Here is a 23,090-nt window from a genome sequence, read left to right as displayed (position 1 = left end):
ATACTTCATTCACAGCATGATTCACAGTCCTCCGTTGTAGTAACGGCCCATAGCGACCAATTGGTTGGTGAAGCCACGGTAATTCACTCAAAATAACACAAACAATGTCTAACATTCACCCAAAATGCCATGCATTTACTTTTTTCAGGTCGCTCTGTAGTTGTCTGACAGTATAAACTATGAAGACTTTAACTGGAGTGACACGCTGTGATTATGAGTTAGCTAGTTAGCTTCCTCCAGCCTACAGTTTGTTTAAAAAGGCAGTGCGGGTATTTTATTTGACAAGTGCTGAAAACTTCCTGAGCCATGAGCCAACAGACAACGACAACAGAGTCAGGAGAGGGCTCGAAGCTGCCTGGTGAGGGAAGTGACACTTTGGACTCTCTCTCAGGAGAAACAGAGCTGAAAGTTCCTGTCCGCTGCTCCGGGACTGAGACGAACAACATTAAACAGCTCATTAACGAGGTGAAGGGACTTCACGAGCAGAGGTTGAGATGCCTGGAGCTGGACGCCAGTGTGACCCGAGAGGAGCTGCTGCAGGTGAGTTGCACTTTGTTCACATGTTATCAGGCGACTGTCCACCAACGGTAGCGTGGCCGAGCGGTCTAAGGCGCTGGATTTAGGCTCCAGTCTCTCTGGAGGCGTGGGTTCGAATCCCACCGCTGCCATTATGGCCATTTAGGAAAGTGAACTATTAGTACAGACACGAGGTCAAGTCTCCACTGTAGAGTTGAGGAACCGTGGGCTGTTTTGTTAAAGTCTATCAATCCCAAACAGCTCTCTCTAGATATGTTCACATCAGAGACCAGTTAATCTGTAACCTAATCCTACTCAGATGACTTTCCTTATGCCTGTGTCCATAAAGGTCAAGACATAGTGGACTGTAGGGCTGCAAGTATCAACTGTTTTCATTGTCTTGGATTACTTTCTCAATTAAAAGTTTAGTTCTTTGGTCTATAAAATGTCAGAAAATGTTATCTTATTTTCCTGATTAATCGATTAGTTGTTGGTCTTTCAATTGTTAGAAAAGGAGGAAAAATGTCAATAAACATTTCCCAGATCCCAAGATGACATCCTCAAATGTCTTGCTATGTCCACAGCTGAAAGATATTCACTTTACTGTCATAGTAAATTACTCAAATCGATCAATCGTACGTCAAAATAGTTTGTTTCAGATGTTAAATATTGACCCCGTAGTGATACTTAGTATGTCACCTAGTAAGAGTATGTTGTAGTGACTAAATATGTTAGTATGTTGTAGTGACTAAATTAATGCTGCAATCAAACAATTCCTCATTTTACAGGCCACACTCTGTAGCCCCCATAGGCAAGCACCCAAGGGTCTGGACCCTGGATTGTCATGGGTCCACACACTAGCTTAAATTATGTTTTTAAATAAAAGCATTATTGAGAAACCCAAAGTCTCTACAAGATTTGTAGTTTTCTGCCAACATCCATTGTCATTAGGTTATCATCCATCCGATACAAATCAAAGAGCATCCTGTCCAGCATGACTGGGGCATCAGAAGATGACCTCTGTCCTGTCAGACAAATGACAGGAGGAAGCGCAGGGGTGCTTTCATAAAGCCGCAGCACTTGTAACAGGTGGCAAATTGCATTATGTTTCCATCTGAGCAGCAGAGATCAGGAACACAGATCCACACTCATATTTAAAAAAGAGAGGTTTCTAATCATCAGGATTGTCATGTGACATCATTTAGGTACAGAATGTAGCCTGTGTGAGCTGGGTTGTGCATCAAAGCAAGTGTAACAAGGTTTCGGAGATGGGTTTCGGTCAGCCGGCCCCAGTCGCGGGCCTCCTTAACAAGGTTACGTGTTTAGAACCCAGGAGCTCCCAAGTCCTAAAGGTTGATGTGGACAGTTAATCACAAACCTTGTCCATTGAAAATACAGCGGCCATTCATCCATGAACCCATTGTAGGTTTATGATGTTTTCTGACATGTTAAAACACTTGGAAAAAACTCCCAGTTAAAGAATTCAAATCAAGTATACACAAAGGATCTTTTTCTTATGTTCTAAAGCTGGAAAACAGCAAACCAACATGCTATTGAGTTTTGAATAATGGTTGCATTTTCAGTTCCACACCTTAAAAAACACAATGTCAACCTCAGGATGTTATCTAAGATACTGTCACATCCACCATCTTTGTAAAGTTACTCTCCCTGAAGCGATACATCAGTGTTATATTATGCGTCAGGGGACGGTATAAACCGTGTGTTGACTTTTTTGGCTGTAGGGGACAGACGTTTATGAACACAGATGTACAGGTGCTTCTTAAGGCAACAGAATTCTGATTTTCAGTGGCACTCACTTTGATCAGAGCTGCAATCACTGTATATGTAGGCTATCTGGCTACCTGTACAATCCTGAAAAGGAACAAGTGTGCGAGCAGTGCTGAGATAAAAGACTTGCCCGAAAGAATACATTGAAGAACTGTGAAGATTTTATTCACACTGATTTAGACACAGAATTTGACAGAAAAAAGCCTTGTGTCTACATAGAAAAAGTCCTAGATCTTTTACTTCTACTCATGAAGGAGGGCGCAAAAACAAAAGTGTTGTGTTTATATTTTTGTTTCCCGTATTAAGTCAGTTGTAAAGCATATCTTGGTGACCTATTTTCTTTGTAAACCATAAAATGTGAACTTAGAAATGCATTTCTTCCAGACACAAAACAGCAACAGGGAATAACATGTTTCTTAGCCCTAACCCTTGACCGACTGACTGCTCATAAAGTATTCCTTTCTAATAATCCAGTTCAGAGGTCACCTACTGTGAATCCTAGGTGGGCTGCTGTGTGAAAGCCAAGAGTATCTGACCTCTTTGTCTGGCAGGGCTGGTTTTAGAGGTTTTGGAAAATAAAAGAATGTTTTACATTTCAAAACCAATCCAATACCCCTTGTGAACGTGTGGCTTTGTGATGAAAGTAGGGCAATTATTTAGACAGGAAAATCAGTCCTAAAAGTCCTACAAGCCTATGGTTATAATGCACGTGTTAGCAAACTAAATGTATGCAGAGTGATGCATATGCACATATAACCACAATAAGCAACAGAGCTGCTGTAAATCTGATGTAAAGGCATCATCAGCTTTGATGATATCATCTTAGGGTATTACATATCTCAGCTTCCCTTATACACAAGGTGTTGCGGCTCCCCTTCTGTGGATCCTACTCCAGATGTTAAAAATGTATGGACTGCTTGTTGCGGTGGAACAAGAGTCTGTGGCCACCAGCCACGGATTTCACCATCACCACGTTTCCAGCTAGTTGTCTTCAGATGTGTGTTTTTTGTCGCTATTTGCTCCCACCCTGTGTATCTATCTATTAAATCAGATTCTTAATCTCAGTTGGACCACCCTTAAGACACAAGGGTTAAATAAAACTAAATAAAACATACGTTTTCAGATTCTGTTATCCTGTCTGTCTGGGGAGCTCTCATGTTTCCCTTGTGAGATCATCATTTGAGGCTGGAGCAAGTCCCTGTTTTTGTGATTATTCAGTTGTGTGTCAAAGTGACATCTGACATCACTTTGGCGTTTGATGATTTTCAGGGAAATTATGCATCTCGCTTCTGTAATCTGTCAATTTAAAAAAAACACTGATTTGCCAAGAGGGAGTACTACATTTATAGGTCAGTGAAGATGACATACTGTCTTTGCAACTCTGTCCCTTAGGAGCTGCGTTCATATTGCAACTAATTTGAAATAGTGATTTATGTTCATTGGCAACTGTTGGGCCCACATGTAGGAGATAGTGTGATGTTTTTAAAGCACAGTGAAAAGTTGCTGAGCAGAAATTGGGGCTGCAACTTCTGATTATTTTCATTATCAATTTTTGTATCATTTTCATAATTAATCGATTAAATTATATAAAATATATTATCATTTAAAAAAATGGTCATCACAATTACTCGTCCGTAGACTGGCATTTGTTTACCTTCACATGCTATAATCCCAAGATATTGTTTTGTACCCAGGAGAACTCATGATAAGCACCCTGGTTTGTTATGCCCCAGCCAAACATTGTCAAATAAAATTTGATCGCTATTTATTATGAATATTTTTCTTTATCTCCATTTAAACCTCCTGTCATCCTAACTATGACCACACCCACTCTTTACTTTGCTCTCCTTCCAGTCTTTTTGATCCGCCACCTTTCCCAGTGACCAGAATTCTTAGTTTTTTCAGCTAAAAAATTATAGTTGAATCTTAAATATCAATATAAGGGATACAAAAATTAACATATTGTGCGTTACTATACGACACAATTTTTAAATGGTGGTTAAGTCTACTGTAAGACCGGATTTGCTTTCTATGGAACTCAAATTTTACATGATTTTTGATGCACAAATTACATGTTTACTGCTCTCTGTAGTTTTCAACAGGAATCTGAATTTGAGTTTGACGTTTTTGACTCAATAAAGTAGAGCTTGGCTCTACTGTCGCCTTGTTAAAACACAGCAAATAAACCACCGTTTGATCCTGATGTGCTGTTATTCTTGCAGAAGAAAGTGAATTTCCTGTGGTCTTATGTGGATGACCTCGCAGACCAGAACCAGGTGCTGGTTCAGACCATTGAGGATCTGCAGAAGGAAGCTGACAACAAGGTTTCCGATTCGGGAATGAAGCTACCAACCTCTGATTGCAGCTTGCAGGTAAGATTTTACAAACGTTTTAGAGCATTTTGGCCTGATGAAGTAGTTGGCCCAGATATAGTATCATTGTTTCCTTTCCGTTAGTCATTGGTTTCTTTAGGAGAACCATCTGCGGGTAGCACAGTCTCTATGACAAAAAGTCTCAAGCATAGATATTAATACCACTTTCACACAGGCAAAAAACCCCACTAGCACCTATTTACATCTGGCTTTTTTGGAGAAAAGTAAATTACCCTTTTTTTAGCGTGTAACCCATATTAAAAAATACCTGCATATACATGCTGATTTTGATACATTGAACTGTGTTGCACAGTATAACCACAGAGGCAAGGACATGTCATTGTACATGCAGATAACATAAACTGGAAAACTTCTTCAAGGGCTGATAAAGCACAAGTTTGTAAATGTAGTTCTTAATATAAGAAGTTTTGAAGCATGGGATCTACAACCTGAAGATTCCCTTGTGTTTGCACACACAATAGAATTTTGGTTATTAACCCAACAACAAATACATGTACTTCCTTTCTTATTACCCGTTTAACAAGGGACATTACTTGGTATTCTGCAATAAATCGAGCAATAGAACCCGTCAATAGAATAAAATGTGTACTCAGGAACACCATCCACACACAAATATCAAGCATGCACAAACACAATAGAATATATTTAAAAAGAGAGAAAACAAGAGAAAGACAGAATAACAGCTCATGGCTTTCTTTTCTATTCTGTGCTACCATCGTCCCCGAGATCCTTTGTTTGTGTACACTACTCGAGGCCAAGGCCTCTTCGACTACAGAATCCAATCAGCCAAGATCACACTGAATGTGGTTCACAGTTAAGTCCATGAGAAGCCCTCATTGTTTAGAATGAATAATATCATCATTTAGAATAATGGGTATATAGAAAAGCAATTATGACGAGAATGAAGTCGTTTTAAGCATAATGGCAAATATTCTTCGTTGAGACTTGGTGTTAAGGATGCAGTGAACTCTTAAGGATTAGCAGCATGCATAGAGTCAAGCAGAGAAAGGCCCACTGCTATCATCTTTTAAGTTTGTGGCCCCAACCATTGACTGGAGGAAATCACAAATTGTTTTTAATTCCTAGCAGAATGGAGGTGGAGAGCTCTCTGCAAAAATGCCCGTACGATGTGTTCTTTCCCCCCCTTTTTTTTTCAAGATTGTATCAATGCACGGCAGGACTATAAAGACATCGCCACTTGATGTGGTGACCTTAAGGTATTGTTCCATTTCAGTTATGGCCAAGCCTCCAACAATATTCGCGCTTCTGAGTGGATTTTACACACAGAAAAGTAATTACAGCCTATTATACGTCAAAGTACTTATCTGCTATTATGGAGAAGGCCAGAGGGTTAGCTTTGTGTGTGCTGTACTCTGGTCACAAAGGTCAATGTAATACAGTGTTTTGCATTTCTCTACATTCAAAGCCGTCCATTTTTACTTTCCTCAATTTAAAACTTCAATTTCCTTCAATGGCATCGCTTTAGCAACAAAAAATACCAGCATCTACGCACTTTGTCCTCCACAGGACCTTTACTGAATAGACTGTACAGTACATGTTTCTTGCAAACTACAGCACAATACATGAACTTAGGTTACAGATGTGTTAATAAGAAATTTAAGGCACTTTCACAATTTATGTAGTTCTGTCTTGCAGATTAAAAAATTACAGCTAAAGCCGAGAAGGTGACGATTAAAATTGTGAAGCTAATTAAATGACATTCTGACACCAGGAGTCCTTCAGTTCATACAGTTGCACAATTTATTTCTTGTTTGTGACAACAGCTTCCTTTAGCAGCCAAAGGGAACACAGCGCAAGGGAACATAATAGTTTGGTGTCCTGCTATCGACCCGTGTTCTGAGCTTTTGAATCTCCATTTTCACCCGTCTTAAATGCTGCTCTCGCTGTCTGTTTATGTTGCTTTGTATGTTTTCAGGGTCTAGATTGGTAAACAAATACAAACAAATGGACTGCCTCACTCAACAGTCTATTAGGATAGTCAGGGGACAACAGTGTGTTTCTGCTCTGATGTCCATAATGTGAAATCCAATCAAATGAAGAGCATTTAGAGCTACTTATGGACCGTTCCACCATGTAAACGATGCAATGAGCTCTGTAATAGGAGCTTGGCTAACGTCTGATTGAATCGTAGTGTATGGTCTTGTTGATGCACAATAGGGTTGAACTGTAATGGACACTAAACAGAGTTTGTTTTGTGGTCATAATATCATGAAATCCAAGGCTTGTTTTCTCTATTCTAGACTGCTGCAATTAGCCTGTTGTCCATTTATTATCCATGGCTAGACGGATATAGCATCATCTTGTTTCCCACATGCAATGCAAAACTGAACCAAACATTAAACTGAGAATAACACTGAACTGAAGCTGTTTTTGTATGTAACTTGTAGCAACAGGCATCTCTAGTAACAGTGTTCATTGACACAAGTTGTCATGGATTTTGAATGGTGTGGATGTATAGTTAGTTGTCCTTGTGACAGCTGGACTCAGAGAATCTGTTTTAGTGTCAGGATGTACACTTCCAGTCCCTGTGGTGCTCTAGCCAGTATCAATTTCTATAGTTAACTAGCTTTCCAGCTAAGTAGTTAAAAATAATGGAAAATGCTGAACTTTCTTTGTGTCATTCGGTTACAATAAAAAGCATTATTATGAGTGCCAAGGAGTTTTTGGGAAACTTTCTCATAGTCATTTCCTTCACTCCTCTGTGTTATTCTCTCTTTGGACAGTCATTTTGGCAGCTTAGGGATTAATAATCATATAATGCAATAAAACTGGAACTTTACTGATCTCTGTAGAAATGTTTTTTCCACTTGTGCTATTCCAGGCAGGTCAAAGGCAGAAGGGCAGCTACAGAGCAGCTTTTGCAGCTGGCAGGGATTCAGTGTCTTGCTTGAAGACACTTTTGCTGGCCAGATGGTTGCAAACTTTGGGTTTAAAGGAGAATTGGAGGATGAAGAAAGTGGAAGCTCGGCCTAAATTTCCAACATGGTTAGTTGAACTCTTTTGTATTGAGCTACAGTTTGTCTAGAGTCTCTCCAAGAGTTCTCAACAATTATTGAAAGAATTTGCCTAAAAAAATCCATGTCCCCTGGTATAAATTCTTGCATTTGTCAAAATTGTATCAAAAGGTCACAAATCCAAATTTCTTTAATCCATAATTAGATATCTGGAACCCCCGCCCCTCCCTCAATAACAATCAACTTTATTCTTTGAAAAGGGAAGTGAACACATAAATAGATTTCATGGATTTTATATAATTTTATATGTTTTCCACGTTGTCAGCCAGTCAGTTGGCTCTCATAATTTAGTTTCTCTCAATTACTTCTTCAAGACTTGAATCAACAGAGGACAGCCCTGGAGCAAAGAGTGTGCGATCTGTTCTCTTAGAAGATAGATCTAAGGTCAGACTCTGTTATACAATTCATCCAGCATACTGGACACATGCACAACAAGTTTTTTTCTTTCTGTTCTGTTATTTATTGGTTCTTTGTGTCTCTGTTCAAGTATGTTTTTTCGTCCTTCAGTACGCATTTGCAATTTTGCACAGTTTTTTTTGTGTGTGTGTGTGTACACTGTGTGTGTGTGCATGCGTGTGTGCGTGTGTGTGTGTGTGTGTGTGTGCGCGCGCGCGCGCGCGCGCGTGTGTGTGTGTGTGTGCCGTTGTCTGTTGGGTAGTTTTTAATTCCCAGAGTTTAGCCCCTGGCCTGCAGGGCAGTATGGGGGACTGTGAAGGCCTGAGGGAGATCAGTGTAGATCAGAACAGATCAGTAGGGATCATTTGGGATCACTGGTCCTCTCTTTGATCCACTCATCCTGCCATTTCACCATTCCCAAGCAATTCTCAAATTATTACCATACCAGGCATAGTCCAAACACCCACATGTTAGTAAACACAGTTTTGAGACTCTGTGTCTGCACTGGAGATGTGTGGTATTCTGTTGAGCTGCGGCTTCAATTGGAAGCATTCCATTTGCTATGCTTATTAGCTCGCTTTGTTTATAAAATAGAGGGTTAACAAAGGAGACCCAATTTCTTTTGTCTTATTTGTATCGGAGAAGAAACAAATAGGTTATAACAAGTGTCGGCTACAAATTTGCTAACTGAATGCTGGGAACATCTCCAGCTGTGATGAGAGTCTCAAATTTTTTTGTGTGTGATTTATAAAGTGACTATTTATGACATTCCCCATAAACGACAGAACAGGGGCTATTAAAATCTGAAGGCTCAGGAACCAAAAGACAAAATTGGTCTCATGACTTAATCCATGCTAATGAGAACATCATTTTTCCTGTCATGTGGAGCACCCTCCATAGCAGCACTCAGCAGACCCATTTAGCTTCACCTAGTTCAAAACAGTACATAAAAGAAAAACTCTGCTCAGCTGTTGGATGAAAACGTCTTGATCTCCAAAAGAGGAACTGTTACGGAATTAAAACAGACCTCTCACATACTGTGATCTGTGGCATTAAAGGGGAAATATGTAGGATATGGCCAGAATTTTTGTTAAAAGTGTTTTAAAAAATTAACATTATCAATACAATGTGAAAACAAAGCAGTACTGACGTTATGCTAAAGACGTTTATGTATTGTGTTGGATGTCTATAGAAGTTAGCATCTAACCGGCTAGCCCTTGCCCGTCTTGTCCCACAGTACCACTTTGTACCTTAAGAGGCAATAATATTGTAGGCTAAGTAGAGAAGTGAACAACTTATCAACCTCTCAGTCCTTCACAATATTGATAATAACCTCTATCGTGATATTTGGGTGGGAAAATATCGTGATATAAAAGTTTGGATATCCCCCAAGCCTACTGTAAATCACCTCTGTACTATATCATCTGTCTTCAAACTGGCATACACAGGTCTCAGAGGCAGTGCCCATTCCGTTGTCCTGCCGTATCCGCCCGAAGACTTCTCAGCCCACGGTGACTTCCCCGGTGATCTGAGGTCACGCTTTACTGAGCAAACTTGCTAACAGCTGCTAGTCACTACAGCAAATATTATAGAGAGCAGCAGTTAGCACTTGTCCCCCCCTATAAGTTTTGTGGCTATATCTTCCAAGTTACACCTTTGAGATATTCTGTTGAGATTAAATTCTGTTAAGATTGATCCTAAAAGCATTATTGGTGTATTGTAATTGCTAGAACTGATTAGGAACAGAATTAGACTGGCTAGCCTTTATAGCATTTATGCTTTTGAAGCGGTTGCTCCAAACCTGGCTGACCCTGTGTAGTAGTGAGTGCTAAGCCCAAGTCGATGAGAGAAAGTGGAAACTCAATTCAGGTCTGCAATAAAAACAGTCTCTGAACTGTGTGACCTTTATCACCCCCCCTCTCGCTCCCCCCATCTCTTTCTCACACACACACACACATATACTTGTGTGTGTAGAAGCTGCTTGTAGGGAAAGCGGGAGTGAGAGTGAGAAGGACAGAGCAGGGGAGGTCAGGGGGTTGCGATGGTTGACTATGCTAATGCTGTTGTTAATGACTTTGCTGTGAGTGATAATTGATCGTCTTCATTACCATATTAACTTCACTGCCCCCACCCTCCCAAGACCCCCCCAACCCCCAGTCTCTTTCCATGCAGTAATGGATGCCCCCGTTTGATCCTTCAAATAATGAACTAATTAGCTTAATTAAAATCAATAGAGGTGCCAATACTAGGGTTAGACATTTCAGGGATGCCGTCTCTATCTGCAGGGGAAGGAATTTCCAGAGAGAGAGGGAGGGAGAGGAGGATGGATGGCAGGAGATAAGGGGAACAATACATAAACAACAGGAAGGGTGGAAAAAGGCGAGGGGCGAGGGGAAGAAAAGCAGGAAAAAGAGACAGAAGACAAGGAAGCAGTTATTTGTAAAGATGGAACAAGATGGACAAAAATGGGGTGAGATTGGTATGTAGAAACGGACAAAGGGGAAGTAAGTGGGCTGATGGCAGTTGCACGTTTAAAGATAGTTAAAACTAAGAGGAAAAATGTAAAAATGAGTGGACAAGAGCAAAGACAAGAAAGCACAAGAGAAAGAGACAGAAAATATCAGGGGGAAGGAGGGAGCCAAAGAGAGGGGACGCTAAACGAGAGAGAGAGAGGGCGAAAGAGGTTCCTAATGCTGATTTATGAGTGCTTGACGGTCGTTAGCTGGAATAAATGGCTTGTAGGAGTGGCTGCAGCATTACTCCCTGTACAGGATACTAAGTGCATTGTAAGGTCAGCCATAAGGCCAAACTTACATATGTAGTGCTCTGCCCTTGTAAACCTTTGTTAATATATCAGCCACAGGATGGGACTGTAACTAGTCTGTCCGATACACCGGGAGGACTGTGGCTCTCTAACTTGTATGGTAATTGTTTTATTTACCTTTCATTTAACACAGAAGTTTGGTGGACAGAACATTTATACTTAAGGCACACACACATTAAAAGCACCTACTGTGTCTGAATGTGCTGTGGTACAACATAGTTTTGAATCAGTCAGTAAAAAGTGTGGTGAGTAGAAAAATAAACGCATTGGACTGAGTTTTCTCAGGTTTCTGTTTCTGTCTGTAAGTTTTTTATCTGATGACTGATTTGAAAAAAACAAAACGGACATGGTGTGCAAAGGCCTTTAGTAAAGCTTAATTGCCTTGTTCAGTCATTGTAAAACACAACAAATTTGACAGAAACAACATAAAACTCACCAAAACCACTTGGTTTGTCTTTCCACTGTCCTGTTCTGGTTGGACCTGCTCGCTGTGTACCAAAAATAAAAGCACTGTATTTGCTGAGTGTGAACATCCCTCATCTTCCAATGGACAGGGGGCAGGTTCATAAAAAATGTTGTGCAAATGTTTTGCATAATCTATAAAGGAGGCAGATATCTGCAATCATGAGTTTGTTACCTCCTCACTTTAAGTGCGATTTAGATACGATATTTTTTCTCCCAATCATTCTGCAATGAACTGGCGTGGTAGGACATTTTATAGCTTAAAGCTGCTGCCAGTAGAATTTGAAACATGATGACTTTCGACCACTTGAGACCCTTTACAATCAAGACTTGCATCACTGTTGTAAATACGACTCGTGCTCTGCAGAATGCACAGATAGGACAAATGTATTTTCAGAAGATGTTGCAAGAAACTGTCAGAATGTAGAATGAAAAATGGAATAACCTTGTGTGGGTAAATACTGTATACTGTTATTTAGGTTCATCGAGTGCATTTCAAATCCATACAGTATCTTTATGTCGCAGAAAAATGCCCTGAATATAAGGCAGGGATGTGTGTGTTTTTCTTGTAGGCTATCGTCATAGTTGCATCACTTTACACTTGCATCCAGCTCACTCTGGACAAAATTAAAGCCCACATTTTTAGCACACACTCACTCTAAACATGTGCACTCTGACATAGTAGAACAAGACGCTGGCGTGTTCCTTCCAGTCACCATCACTGGAGTCGCATTATCCCCTTTCCTTCCCCCCCGTTCCTCGCTTTCTGTTGTGATCTGGTGACTCACGCACACACGTTCCTGCTTTTGTTTTTTCTCCTCTGTTGCTTTCAGTTGACCTAGCTCCAGACAAAAGGAATGGATGGGGAGTGGAAAAATGGAATGATTGCGTAAATGGATGGCTATTTTCAGATAGAAAAGAAACGACAAAAGCGAAAGTGAGGTGGGGAAGAGGAAATAAAAGAACGGGGAAGAGACATGGAGGAGGCATGGGTGAGGGGCAAGTGGATGAGAAAGGAGGAGACAAGAGAATGTGAGGAGGGTGGAGGCTGGAAACAAAAGAGTAGAAACGCAGGGGAAAGGATGAAGAAAGTGAATGGAATCTGTGAATGATTTAATAAGTTTTGTTTCTTTTTTTCTCACAGTTAAGGTACTGCTCACATTTCTACTTTTAATCCCACCAGTCCCACTATCACTACAAGTACTGCTACTGCTACAGTGCATCTGCCGCTGTCTTTTCTCCAGTGAAGACCCACAGTGAAAGGCTTTGTTTAACTATCTTCCACATCCTTGCCTCCTCTCCCGGAGACTGAGATGTGATCACTTTGGAAGTATCGGTACTGCTTGTTATAGACAGAACACCCTCTATAAGAATGTATTGCATATGCCTGTTCCGTTTGTCTTAAAACTGAGTGAGAAAACGAAGTGATGTGATGCAACATCTGTGTAATGCGCTCTCTTTTTTCTCCCTGTTTTACTTCTTTCTCTCTAGCACTCTGCTGATTTTTGACCATTACTTAAATAGTATATTTCCTCACCACTCTTAAATTGTATAATGCACATAAACACACACACACACACACACACACGTACACTTGAGCCCTCCCTCTAACAAATGAGTTTACCGTGGTCATAACCTTCACAGGGCTCATTATCATAGATTGCAGGCCTTTTCATAAAGCTGAGACCAGTGGTGACGGATTACTAACGGGATGGACACACGCACACACACACACATGCACACACACTGTGATCCGTAATGAGACCTTATTCCGGACACCCACCCCCAGCTGCCTGTAAATTACACCCGCCACTCTGCCATACATACTTAATCAGCTAATGTTGTTTTATTCCTTATTATTAATTTGCTCCTGTTTCTGATTTATCTAAAGCGCTCTGCATCACACCAATATTTTGTCTCCTTTACAGTTCAGAGAGGCAGAGAGAGAGAGAGAGTAGGCCGTGTGCTTATTCATGTACTTAGGGGATTGCATCTGTAATGAATGGACTGGCTGTTTAGGCATACATAACGCAGCCTACTACTCACCTTAATAATGTAAGCAGGTCGTAACTCCTGCTAACCCAAGGGTATATAAGGCATGCATACACACACACACACACACATACACGCAGATATTGACGCATCCAAACTCATAGCCTACCTATATTAGCTGCTGACCTCTACGTGTGCCAGGTCTCCTCATTGTCACATTGCAGCTGCATTGGAATATGAATGTTAAGTGACTCGGGGAGAAAATCACGTGTGTCTATATGTATGTTCTTTTAGAGACACACCACCAAGCCCACTTTATTTTGATTAACAAGAGATTTTACTAAGCATACTTTACGCTATAGAAAAGAAAAGATGGTTGAATAGATTTAATTCGCACTCTAACACGACAAAACACTTTTTTTTGTTCAATTCATAAGGTGTCAAAATACAAATTAACCGATTTTCTTTCTTTCTTCAAGTTCTTGGATAAGATTATATAGTGGAGTCAAGAATGAGGTAGAGGTAGTAGTAGCCCGGCGGCCTGCATCAAAAATTAACCTCACAGGTAGCTGATTGAATGTAATTTTTCCATTAGAGCTGCAACTAACTATTATTTTTGATTGTCAATTAAAGCTGCTGTAAGCGTTGATGTCGTTTTAGCAAACTTCCTGTCCGCTTTGCAGTTAGCAATGCCCTCCCTCCTCTCTACGTCGCCACATGAAAGCGCAATGGTAATTGCCAGACATAGCAGCAAACAGGAGGCTCCTGCTGTCTGTGTGTCACAAGCGTCTTTATGAAGCTCTCTGTCCCGATTAGATAAAGTCATCAGGGTTACCAGAAACGTTCTTTTCTATTTTACTGCATGAGCAAGGGGAGGAGAAACATGGGTTACTGCTACTGTTTCTGTTAAAATATATAATTTCTCACTTATTCACTTATTTGGTTTTAATCTGCCAATTATTCTCATGATTAATCATTTAGTTTAGATAATGTCAAAACATTTTGAAAAAATGTTAATCAAAATTTCCAGGGAGCCCAAAGTGACAAGGAAAAGCAGCAAATCCTTAAATAAAGTGTGCGACATTTTTTGTTTTTTTAAAAAAAAGACTGATTATCAGAATAGCATGTAATGGCAATTACATTTTTTTTTCTGTGTATATTTTGTTTTTTATTTCACAGCCCTGCATCCTGCATTCACACAAACAAACAGTTGCCCACATACTTAATGCGAGCGTATGCATAATTAAAGCGCACACAAGTCCATACTTACACACATACACTCACACACAGGGCTATGTGTTGACCTGTGAGTCACTGCTGTCAGCATTGATTTCCTTTTCCCGGAGTGACCCCTGTCACCACAGCGATAGAGTGGCCGATATTTCACCAGTACTGCCGGTTCTCTCTCTTTTTCTCTCCCCCCGTCTCCCCCCCTCTCTCTGTAAGTCTGACTCTATCTCTCTCTGTACTTGCATTTCCCTCTTTTTCTTTGAGCTCCTTGTCTGCCCCTCTTTTCTTTTGTGCCCATGTGTTTATTCTCTCTTTTTAATAGTCCTGGAATGAAAAAGCTTGGCCACCGTAGCTATCTCATGAGCTAGGTTCATTTGTGTTTTTCTTTATGTTCTTTTTTTGTACAGATACAGAGTGAATTGACCTCACAAACATTCTCCTCCTCAGACAAATGTTCAGTCAGAAAAAAGAGACAGGCAGACATGGTAATGGCAAGAGTTATTTGAGCCCAAGGAGCTTTATATGACAAGGAATAGTGTGTGTTTGTTCATGCAGTCTTCATCTCATTGTCCTTCCTGTGCTGCTACTGCGTCACATACTGTATATTATTTTTAAACCCAAATTATTGAGTTATTGGAGTAATCACATTTCGAACTTCATCTTTGATCATCTGTTGTCAGCTTTTTGATTAGATTTAGTCCAGTTGGCCCTGTTTGGAAAATGAGCAAAGCAGAGAACAGAAAATTTTCTTTTTATCAGTTTTTTACAGGCGCACACAGTTCTTTTTTAAATTTCTTGTCCTTTTTTTCAATGACACTGTCGTCGTTTCGCCATGGTCGTCAAGATGCAAATTCCAAGCGATCAGTCACTGTGATCACTCACTTAACACCTCTGTTCCAGTGGACTGTCAAACTTCATCACAGTTTACAGCATTTGAGGAAATCACTTCCTACAAAATGATTTTCCTTTGTTGAGCAGTGTCTAATTAATAAATAGAAGTCAAAATTGTATTGGTAGAAAATGTAACTCCTTTTAAATATGTCACAGTCAGTTCTGCATCTGAAAAGCATGTACAGTATTGTTTTTTCCATTCAAAGGCCATATCATTTTGTAATGTATCACATGGTGTTGTCATGTCAATAACAAATTAATAATCAATAATAACAGTAAGTGATCAATAATCTGACTTTTTTTTATCTCTCCCAGGTGCCTGAGGTTGATCTGAAGACTTTGATGCTGGATGAGCTTGTTGGACCTGGAGCTCACAGGTATGTATACATAAATTCATAAAGTGCCAGAAGTATCAGGTCGCCATTACTGCTTTGGTGTCTCCCCACAATATACCGCCCTGAAAAGTAAACGATTTTCTACTTTTAACTTAACTCTTTATGAGACATCGCTATCCTCACTGTGCTGCATTATAGCTATGAGGCTGGTTATCCCTGACATTAACATGTGTCTTTGATGATCTCATTACAAAGGGACAGCCGTTAGTTCACGCCTGTAATAAAGTGGTGTAGTAATGAGTCCTAAAACCCGGAAATCGGTTAGCATTTTTGCACTTCCCTCATCTCAACGTCGTTTTGTTCTACGACATAAAAAACACCACTGAATGTCTCTGTAAATTGAATTATAAAGCACTCGTGTGTCTTAAAAATGGTGGTTGCTAACAAGTAGCTAAATGAGATTACGGACATTAAACGTCATCATGCCGAACACAATGACTCATCTACTCACCAGTCCGTCTTTACAGGCAGACTTTAGTTGCAAAATATTCTAACTCTAACTTTATAACTTGTAGATTGCTCAATTTATAGAAAATGTGTATAGTAACTTTGTAGTAAGACGCTTAGTGTTGGTGACGATTAAGTCATGCGACTGCAATGTAGTCTATCTATAGTCTAACATTCGCTTTTTACTTAGTTTATGCATGCTTTGAAAATCACAAAACATGGTGTTCACCATTTACAATTGCATCATTCTATAGACACCTCACCACGCCCAACTTTGACTAACTTGCTAATAGCTAGTACACTATATTACACAGTACTTCACTCGAAATGTGGCAGATTTCTTCTCTTTTTCTCCATCATCGATCAATTGTTGTAACCAGTGTCTAACATGTAAAATATATTGCCACCCATATACAGTCAGTTACTGTGGCCTATTGTTGTCAATCTTTGGCTGACTCCTAATCACTATCAATTACTCAGCGTCCCTCCTCATCAACATAGCAGGGAAAGTTTACTCCTCTAATAACTTCTGTATAATAACTTCATGAACCGACCACTCGCACACATACACAGGTACCCCAGTGTAGAGAAAGGTAACAGAGTTGGCCTCGGGGACTCTGTCTCTCCTCAGGGAGATTGAGCTCCCCAGGGAGTCACTGCAACACCACTGTCCCCACGGCGATATGCAAATCCCTATATGATATTTCCCACCATGCAGCGCTCCAAGGCCCCTAAGACTTGTTCTGTCTTTACTTAAGACCTTTCTGGAAAAGACACATTTTTTATTGTAAGTTTCACACATTTTGACAAAACTAATGAAGACGCATATTCTGAGTCTAAATCTTTATGCTCATACATACTGCATGTACCCGTTCCAGATTTTTGCATGGGTAGCTTGGCACCTGAACTCACTAGGCCAGGAAGGGGTTTGATATGAAAATGACTTTTAGCAATCTACATCCCTTGCTGAAGCGAAAGTTACCTGGTGATAGTTTTGAATACACCTAGCTCTGGTATGTACGGTAAGGGCCTTGAGCAGCAATGAGAGGTGAGATACATTGTGGAAGGATCAGGCCCACAGTGTTTATGTCAGCAAAAACTATTGAAACCACTAAAATCACATTGACCTAATGGCCATGCGCTTTTATATCATGCCTTTACATCAACTTTACACTGATATCTTGCGCTGACGGCATATAAAGTAATATAATTCTGTCAGATACTACCTTTTAGAAGTTGACATTGAATTTCTTTATGTGATTCCATTGAATAAATCCACTGATTTACAAACACAGGGATAATATTACAGTCAATGTTTGTTTTTTCAGATGCTGTCACTAAGAACACATCCAAATATGGTCTCAAATAACCAGTCAGTAGTTTGACAGCCCGCAGTGCAGCCAATTAAAGCACCCAGCGAGGCAGGAATCGGTGGTCTGGCACAATGTGGCACAATTGAGTGTATGGTTGTACAGGGTTTCTTTGCCATTCCTGCGAAAGGCACTGAAGGGCGTGATGGATCCTCAGTCAGCGCACTGGCTGTCAGAGGCGCGGGGATTTGCATCACACCTTGAGCGTTTTAAATGGCTGCACATATAATAATAAAAAAAATAAATGAAATGAGTAAATCAGGTCTCATGAAATGAAATGACAGGCAGGTTGAAACAGCGGGTGAGTGTGTGTGTTTCTTGCCACCAGCGTCAACATTAAACACATCAGATTGAAGCCACCCTCCAGGGTAGCATCACTCAGCCAGGTGTGTGCGTGTGTGTTTAAGTGTGTGCGTGTTCATGGTGAAACCTAAGTCTTTTATCTACTTTTCCATTTCCTCTGGTTTTTTGTTTATCTACAGATTTATTTATATATTTCTGCAGGAAACGGCACACGGAACACACACACACACACACACACGCACATTGATCTATCGATGTATTGATGTGTGAGTGGGTGTCAGTTTTTTATTTTCCATCTCCCTCCAATTTTTTAATTATTTTCCCTTGGTATAATCTCCTGCAGAGTTTTTTACACTTGAGTTAACTCGAGTGCTGTTTTCCTTTGCCAAGAGCAGTCAAATGCTGAAAGTTAGTTAGGTAAAAAAAAAAGGGGAAAAAAAAGAAGCTTTGACAGAATATCCTGATTCTCATTTGGGAAAGGTAGGAACTTAACTTATTTCACACTCCGGCAGTATCCCTCAGTGTAACTGCTCTAATTCAAAACTTTTCTTTGTTAACAAAAGTAATAAGATATTTAGGCTTAGGAGACTGGAGGTTCATTATTGTTACATTATTATTTTCCTCATGGCTTTGCTTGTTTTTCTATTGTCCAGCTGTTTTTCTGACAGTCTCCTGAGTCTTCCCTTTCCAATTTTCTTCTTCGCAAGGACAGTAGTAGATGCGCATTGTTTCCTATCTCTGTCTCCATCTCTCCCCTCTCTCTTTTCTTTCTCTCCCTCCCTCTCTCTCCCACTTGTCTCTCAGGACGGCAGGAGGATATGTCTCTTTTTCTCCATATTGACTTTCCCAGGTCAGGCTCCTCTTCTCCTATTAGGCCAAGCTAACTGATCAATACGCGGGCCTGGTGGGCTGCTGTGTGGACATGCAGACAGGCATACACAGCGGGCCGTGCCCCGGCCAAGTGCCAGGCTCATTAACACACACGCAGCACAGGACATGTGCAGTACACATGCTCTCTCATGAGTAGATACGTATATATAACAGTCATAATGATAAAACCGACTGTGGAAACATTTCCTTCAGTCTGTAATAAAAAGTTGCAAATCTTAACACAACTAATGACTAAATCAATCAATCAATCATGCACAAATCTATGAATCTTCATCCAGTCGGTTGCTTCTCTGTCAAATATGGAGATGCAACAAACTCCTCCTCTCCTCTCAAATCTTCTCCTCTCTTCTCCTCCCCTGCTGTTTTCCCAGCTGGTGAGTTGTGACATCTGCAGTGCTGCGACATGGATAAGCAGCTGCCAGAGATGGAGGGAGGGAAGGGTGGAGGGAGGGAGGGAAGGGAGGAGGGGAAGGATGGAGAGACAATGCAGGGGAGAAGTGAAGAGGGAGGGGTGAGGGGCGCTGACAACCAGCAACAGTTAGGTGTAGAGCAGGGGGAGACAGGATTGTGTGTGCATGTGCATAAATGTGTATATGTGCATGTCTACGTGTGAGAGTGTGTGTCTGCGAGTCAGTGCAGATGAGTGTGTGTGTGTGTGTGTGTGTGTGTGTGTGTGTGTGTATGGCAGCATGCCAGGCGGTGCCATCTGGCTGCTTGACAGAGCTCTTCTCATTAACAGGGAGGTTAATTGCTGTGGCAGCACCCAGGCTGTGTCAAACATCACCCTGGGGACACAGACGCAACAGACAATCTGCATGCTTGTGTATGCACACGCACAAACGTGTGTGTGTTTAAGCATAAAACGTGGCACTGGAAACCCTAAAAGTCTTTCCTCAACATTAAAACGGTTAACAGCAACCTGCAGTATATTAGCCCTGGCATGTGAAGAGGGCAACGCAGGGGGACCTGTGTGCGTGTGTGTGTGTGTGTGTGTGTGTGTGTGTGTGCGTGCGAGTGTATGCCAGGCTACATGCATGTTTATATTTGTCTTATGAATTATGTCTTGTTGCTGTAATGATGTAGAAAGAATTGGGTTTACAGAGCCAATGTCTATAGCCCTGAGGGCAAACACACATGCTACATGCTCACACACACACACTCACACATGCACGCACACACACACACAGGGCAGGGGGAAGGGGTGGCAATTTGCATGTTATTACTGCATATTCATGACTAATTTTGTTAGCCTTGCCTAATAGGCCTGAGTGACAGCTTGAGATATTGAGAACCTGCTTTAATATCACACACACTCACGGTGATACACAAACACGCACACACACACACACGCACCCACACTCCTCAGTCATACTCACTCACCCTGCTCCCTCTCTCTGTCCACACAGTAATCATAACAACACTTATGGCTCTAAATAGGAATTCCCTGTTCATCTGTTGGTTCGACATTGTGTCATTTGTTTTGCACAACTACTGTATCGTATGTAACAATATGGTAAACCGCATAGCCTCATTTGTTACACGCATAATCACAACCTAATGTGCACACAAATGCGTGCACGGGCACACTTTTAATGACGTGAGTATATTTGCATTTATGACTTGTTGCAGGTCAGAATGTGTTTGTGTTTATTTTCCCAAAAGAAGCAAAAAAACTATAAAACTCTGCCTGCAGTATTAAAACCAGTTTCATCTATTAATAGTGCAGGAAATAGAACATTACGTACATTTAACTATGCACATTTTCTTCTCCTATTTTTTAATATGTGTTGACTATATAATAACTTGGTGTGTTTCTGTGTTTTTAAAGAGAATACTTGGCCTAAACAAAATGATGTTCCTTATCTCGCCGCTTTCTGTAGTCCACATATGCATGTACACTCACATACACACAGCACTCTAAACCCACCTCCACCTCTACTGTGCAGGTGAAAATAGGGATGAAATTGGCTGCAGTTACTTTTCATTCAAAATCCTCTTTTCCATTTTCAACTTGTTCCCATTTCAGACCATTCGTCTCCAAAGACTCTGTCCTCGTATTTGGCATAATTTAAGTGTTTTTCCACCAAACTGACAAGGAAATAAGTTTGGAAAATGCCAATAAATACACCAAGCTTTTACTCTACATCTAAAAGGCCCCAAAATAATAAGAAAAATGACATTATAATGCAGGTTTTGTCCTTTGTAAAAGTTGAGGGTTGAAATCTGTGCGTATCTTTGAGGGAAGATTGCCTTTGTCTCCTTATTTCTATACATATAAGGGCTTCTGTTCATACTTGGGAGTACACACTGTTTTTATACATTCTTTTTTTAAAAGCATTTTCTTCGTGAAATGCTCAGCAAAGTGATAAAAAAGTGATAATTCACAACAAAGGAGCATTGTAGTTAGAGTGGAATAGAAAGTGAATTAGTAGCGCAGCGGCACACACACACTCTCCCGTTCTCTTCTAGAGACAGAAGCCAACTATAATCTAAAGTCAGTTTTTTTCACACACTCCTCTGTGGCTTTTACTCCATTTGACTGAAAAGTTTTTTTTTTTTCTCCTGAAGTGAAAGATTTAACTCTCAGCGCTCTCTATCCACTCACATGTCACTTTTGTCAAATCTTGCCTTTCCTTCCCTGCTTGGTGCGAACGTGTAGACACGCTTGATCAAATGTGAGTTTAACATTTTTAATCTGCGCAAAGTTTCATCAGAATAACTCATCTCATGAGGCTGCTGGTAAATATGAAATTGTGTGTATGTGGTATGCACGTGTGTGTGTGTGTGCGTACGTGTCTGTGTGTTTGCGAAGACTACTGCACAGTACTGTGTGATCTGTTTTTTTCTTCCGTCTTTTTTCTCCTTCCATCTTGGGTGTGTGACAGCTGTCACTGGTGACTCAGAAAGGTGTCTGGGCAGAGTTAACGTATTTTCACCGCTGGGAAACACACACACACGCACACACACACAGAGACGCGCATATCAGCTCCAGTTGCTGTCACCTAGCAAAAATTTCACCAGGCTCAGCATCTCTTTGCTGCTTTTGAATTAGGTTTTCTTTATGAATCATATTAAATTGTACACACACCACATGCTGTTCACATGGTGGATTGCTTATTTACTTCCTCTTTTATGTTAGAAAGCATTGAAATAAATAATTAAAGATGTTGATTAACCATCAAGGTTCATCCAAGGTTCATTTTATGATGTGTAACATTTCTGCCATTTTCAATACCAGTGTAAAGACATCGCCATATGCTGCGTTAATCTTTCATGTTATTTGTCCATAAACATTTACCGTATTTAGATCATATGCTGGTGATTGGGCTTTCACCTCTGTAATTAAGATCACATTTAAAACATATTCAATACACACACGTCTCTACCAGTGAACATATCAGCAGCTTTTATAGTGTTTTGTTACAATATATGAAACAACAAAAACGTGCGTGTCTAGTTTTTTTTTTTTACAACTCTCTGTCATCTTTCATCCTTTTCATCCTTATCTGCCTTTTCATCCTTTAGTACTGGTCCCTTGGTCCAGATTGCAGCTGAGTTAGCGGACCTGAAAATCCAGCTGCAAACCAAGGACACGGTCATCTCTGATCTGGAGATGGAGCTCAGAGAGAATCTCCAGGAAAAACAAAAGGTAAACAGATCCACTCTTCCTGATTTGAGCTTATTTACAAAATATTAACTACAGACTCACACAATAAAGATGTCATCAATATATGGAAAAGAGGGAAGTGAATCTTAATATTCAAGCACACTGTTTTCACCACAATCCGACACAATTAAGTGACTTGTTGAGGTGATTTATTTATTTTTTTTTTTTGTAGCATGCTTGTTATTGTTTAGAAGCCTGTCTCTGTCTGAGAGGTGGAGAAGTCTTTTTTTTTTTTTTTTTTTTTTTACGATATTGGTTTGGCAGCTGTGCTAGAAGCGCTCCATGTGCAGCCAGGTTTAACAGGAAGCCGAGGCGTGTGTGATGAATTACCAGCATATCTCAGAGCCCTGGGTAACAAACATGGCGTCGCCGGCCGGGATTAAAAGGGAGAGTTTTTTACGGCCTTCCCACACCTCCTTACAGGGTGTCACTAAATTATACCCACTGCTGTTTTACTGTCTTCTGTGGCTTACGGTTAAGACACACGTAA

At 40.5% G+C, this 23,090-nt stretch overlaps 1 protein-coding gene across 5 annotated transcripts in view; it reads left to right on the top strand.

The window, feature by feature from the left end:
* Positions 1-35: 35 nt before the first annotated feature.
* LOC311249393 (uncharacterized protein) overlaps positions 36-23,090 on the top strand; it is a 96,957-nt gene continuing 73,902 nt past the window's right edge. For 3 of the 5 annotated variants that reach the window (XM_084340400.1, XM_084340399.1, XM_084340403.1), the window contains exons 1-4: positions 36-540; positions 4,527-4,676; positions 15,843-15,904; positions 22,459-22,582. In XM_084340400.1, coding sequence (XP_084196526.1) covers positions 307-540; positions 4,527-4,676; positions 15,843-15,904; positions 22,459-22,582 — 570 coding nt within the window. In that variant the 5' untranslated portion in view covers positions 36-306. Of the gene's footprint in view, positions 541-4,526; positions 4,677-7,539; positions 7,704-12,702; positions 12,751-15,842; positions 15,905-22,458; positions 22,583-23,090 lie in introns of those variants that run through there. The other 2 variants (XM_084340401.1, XM_084340402.1) reach the window with 2 other exon arrangements.

Source organism: Pagrus pagrus, assembly GCF_965226575.1.
Source record: "Pagrus pagrus genome assembly, chromosome: 20".
Taxonomy (NCBI): Eukaryota; Metazoa; Chordata; class Actinopteri; order Spariformes; family Sparidae; genus Pagrus; species Pagrus pagrus.
This window is presented reverse-complemented; position numbering and strand designations above follow the sequence as displayed.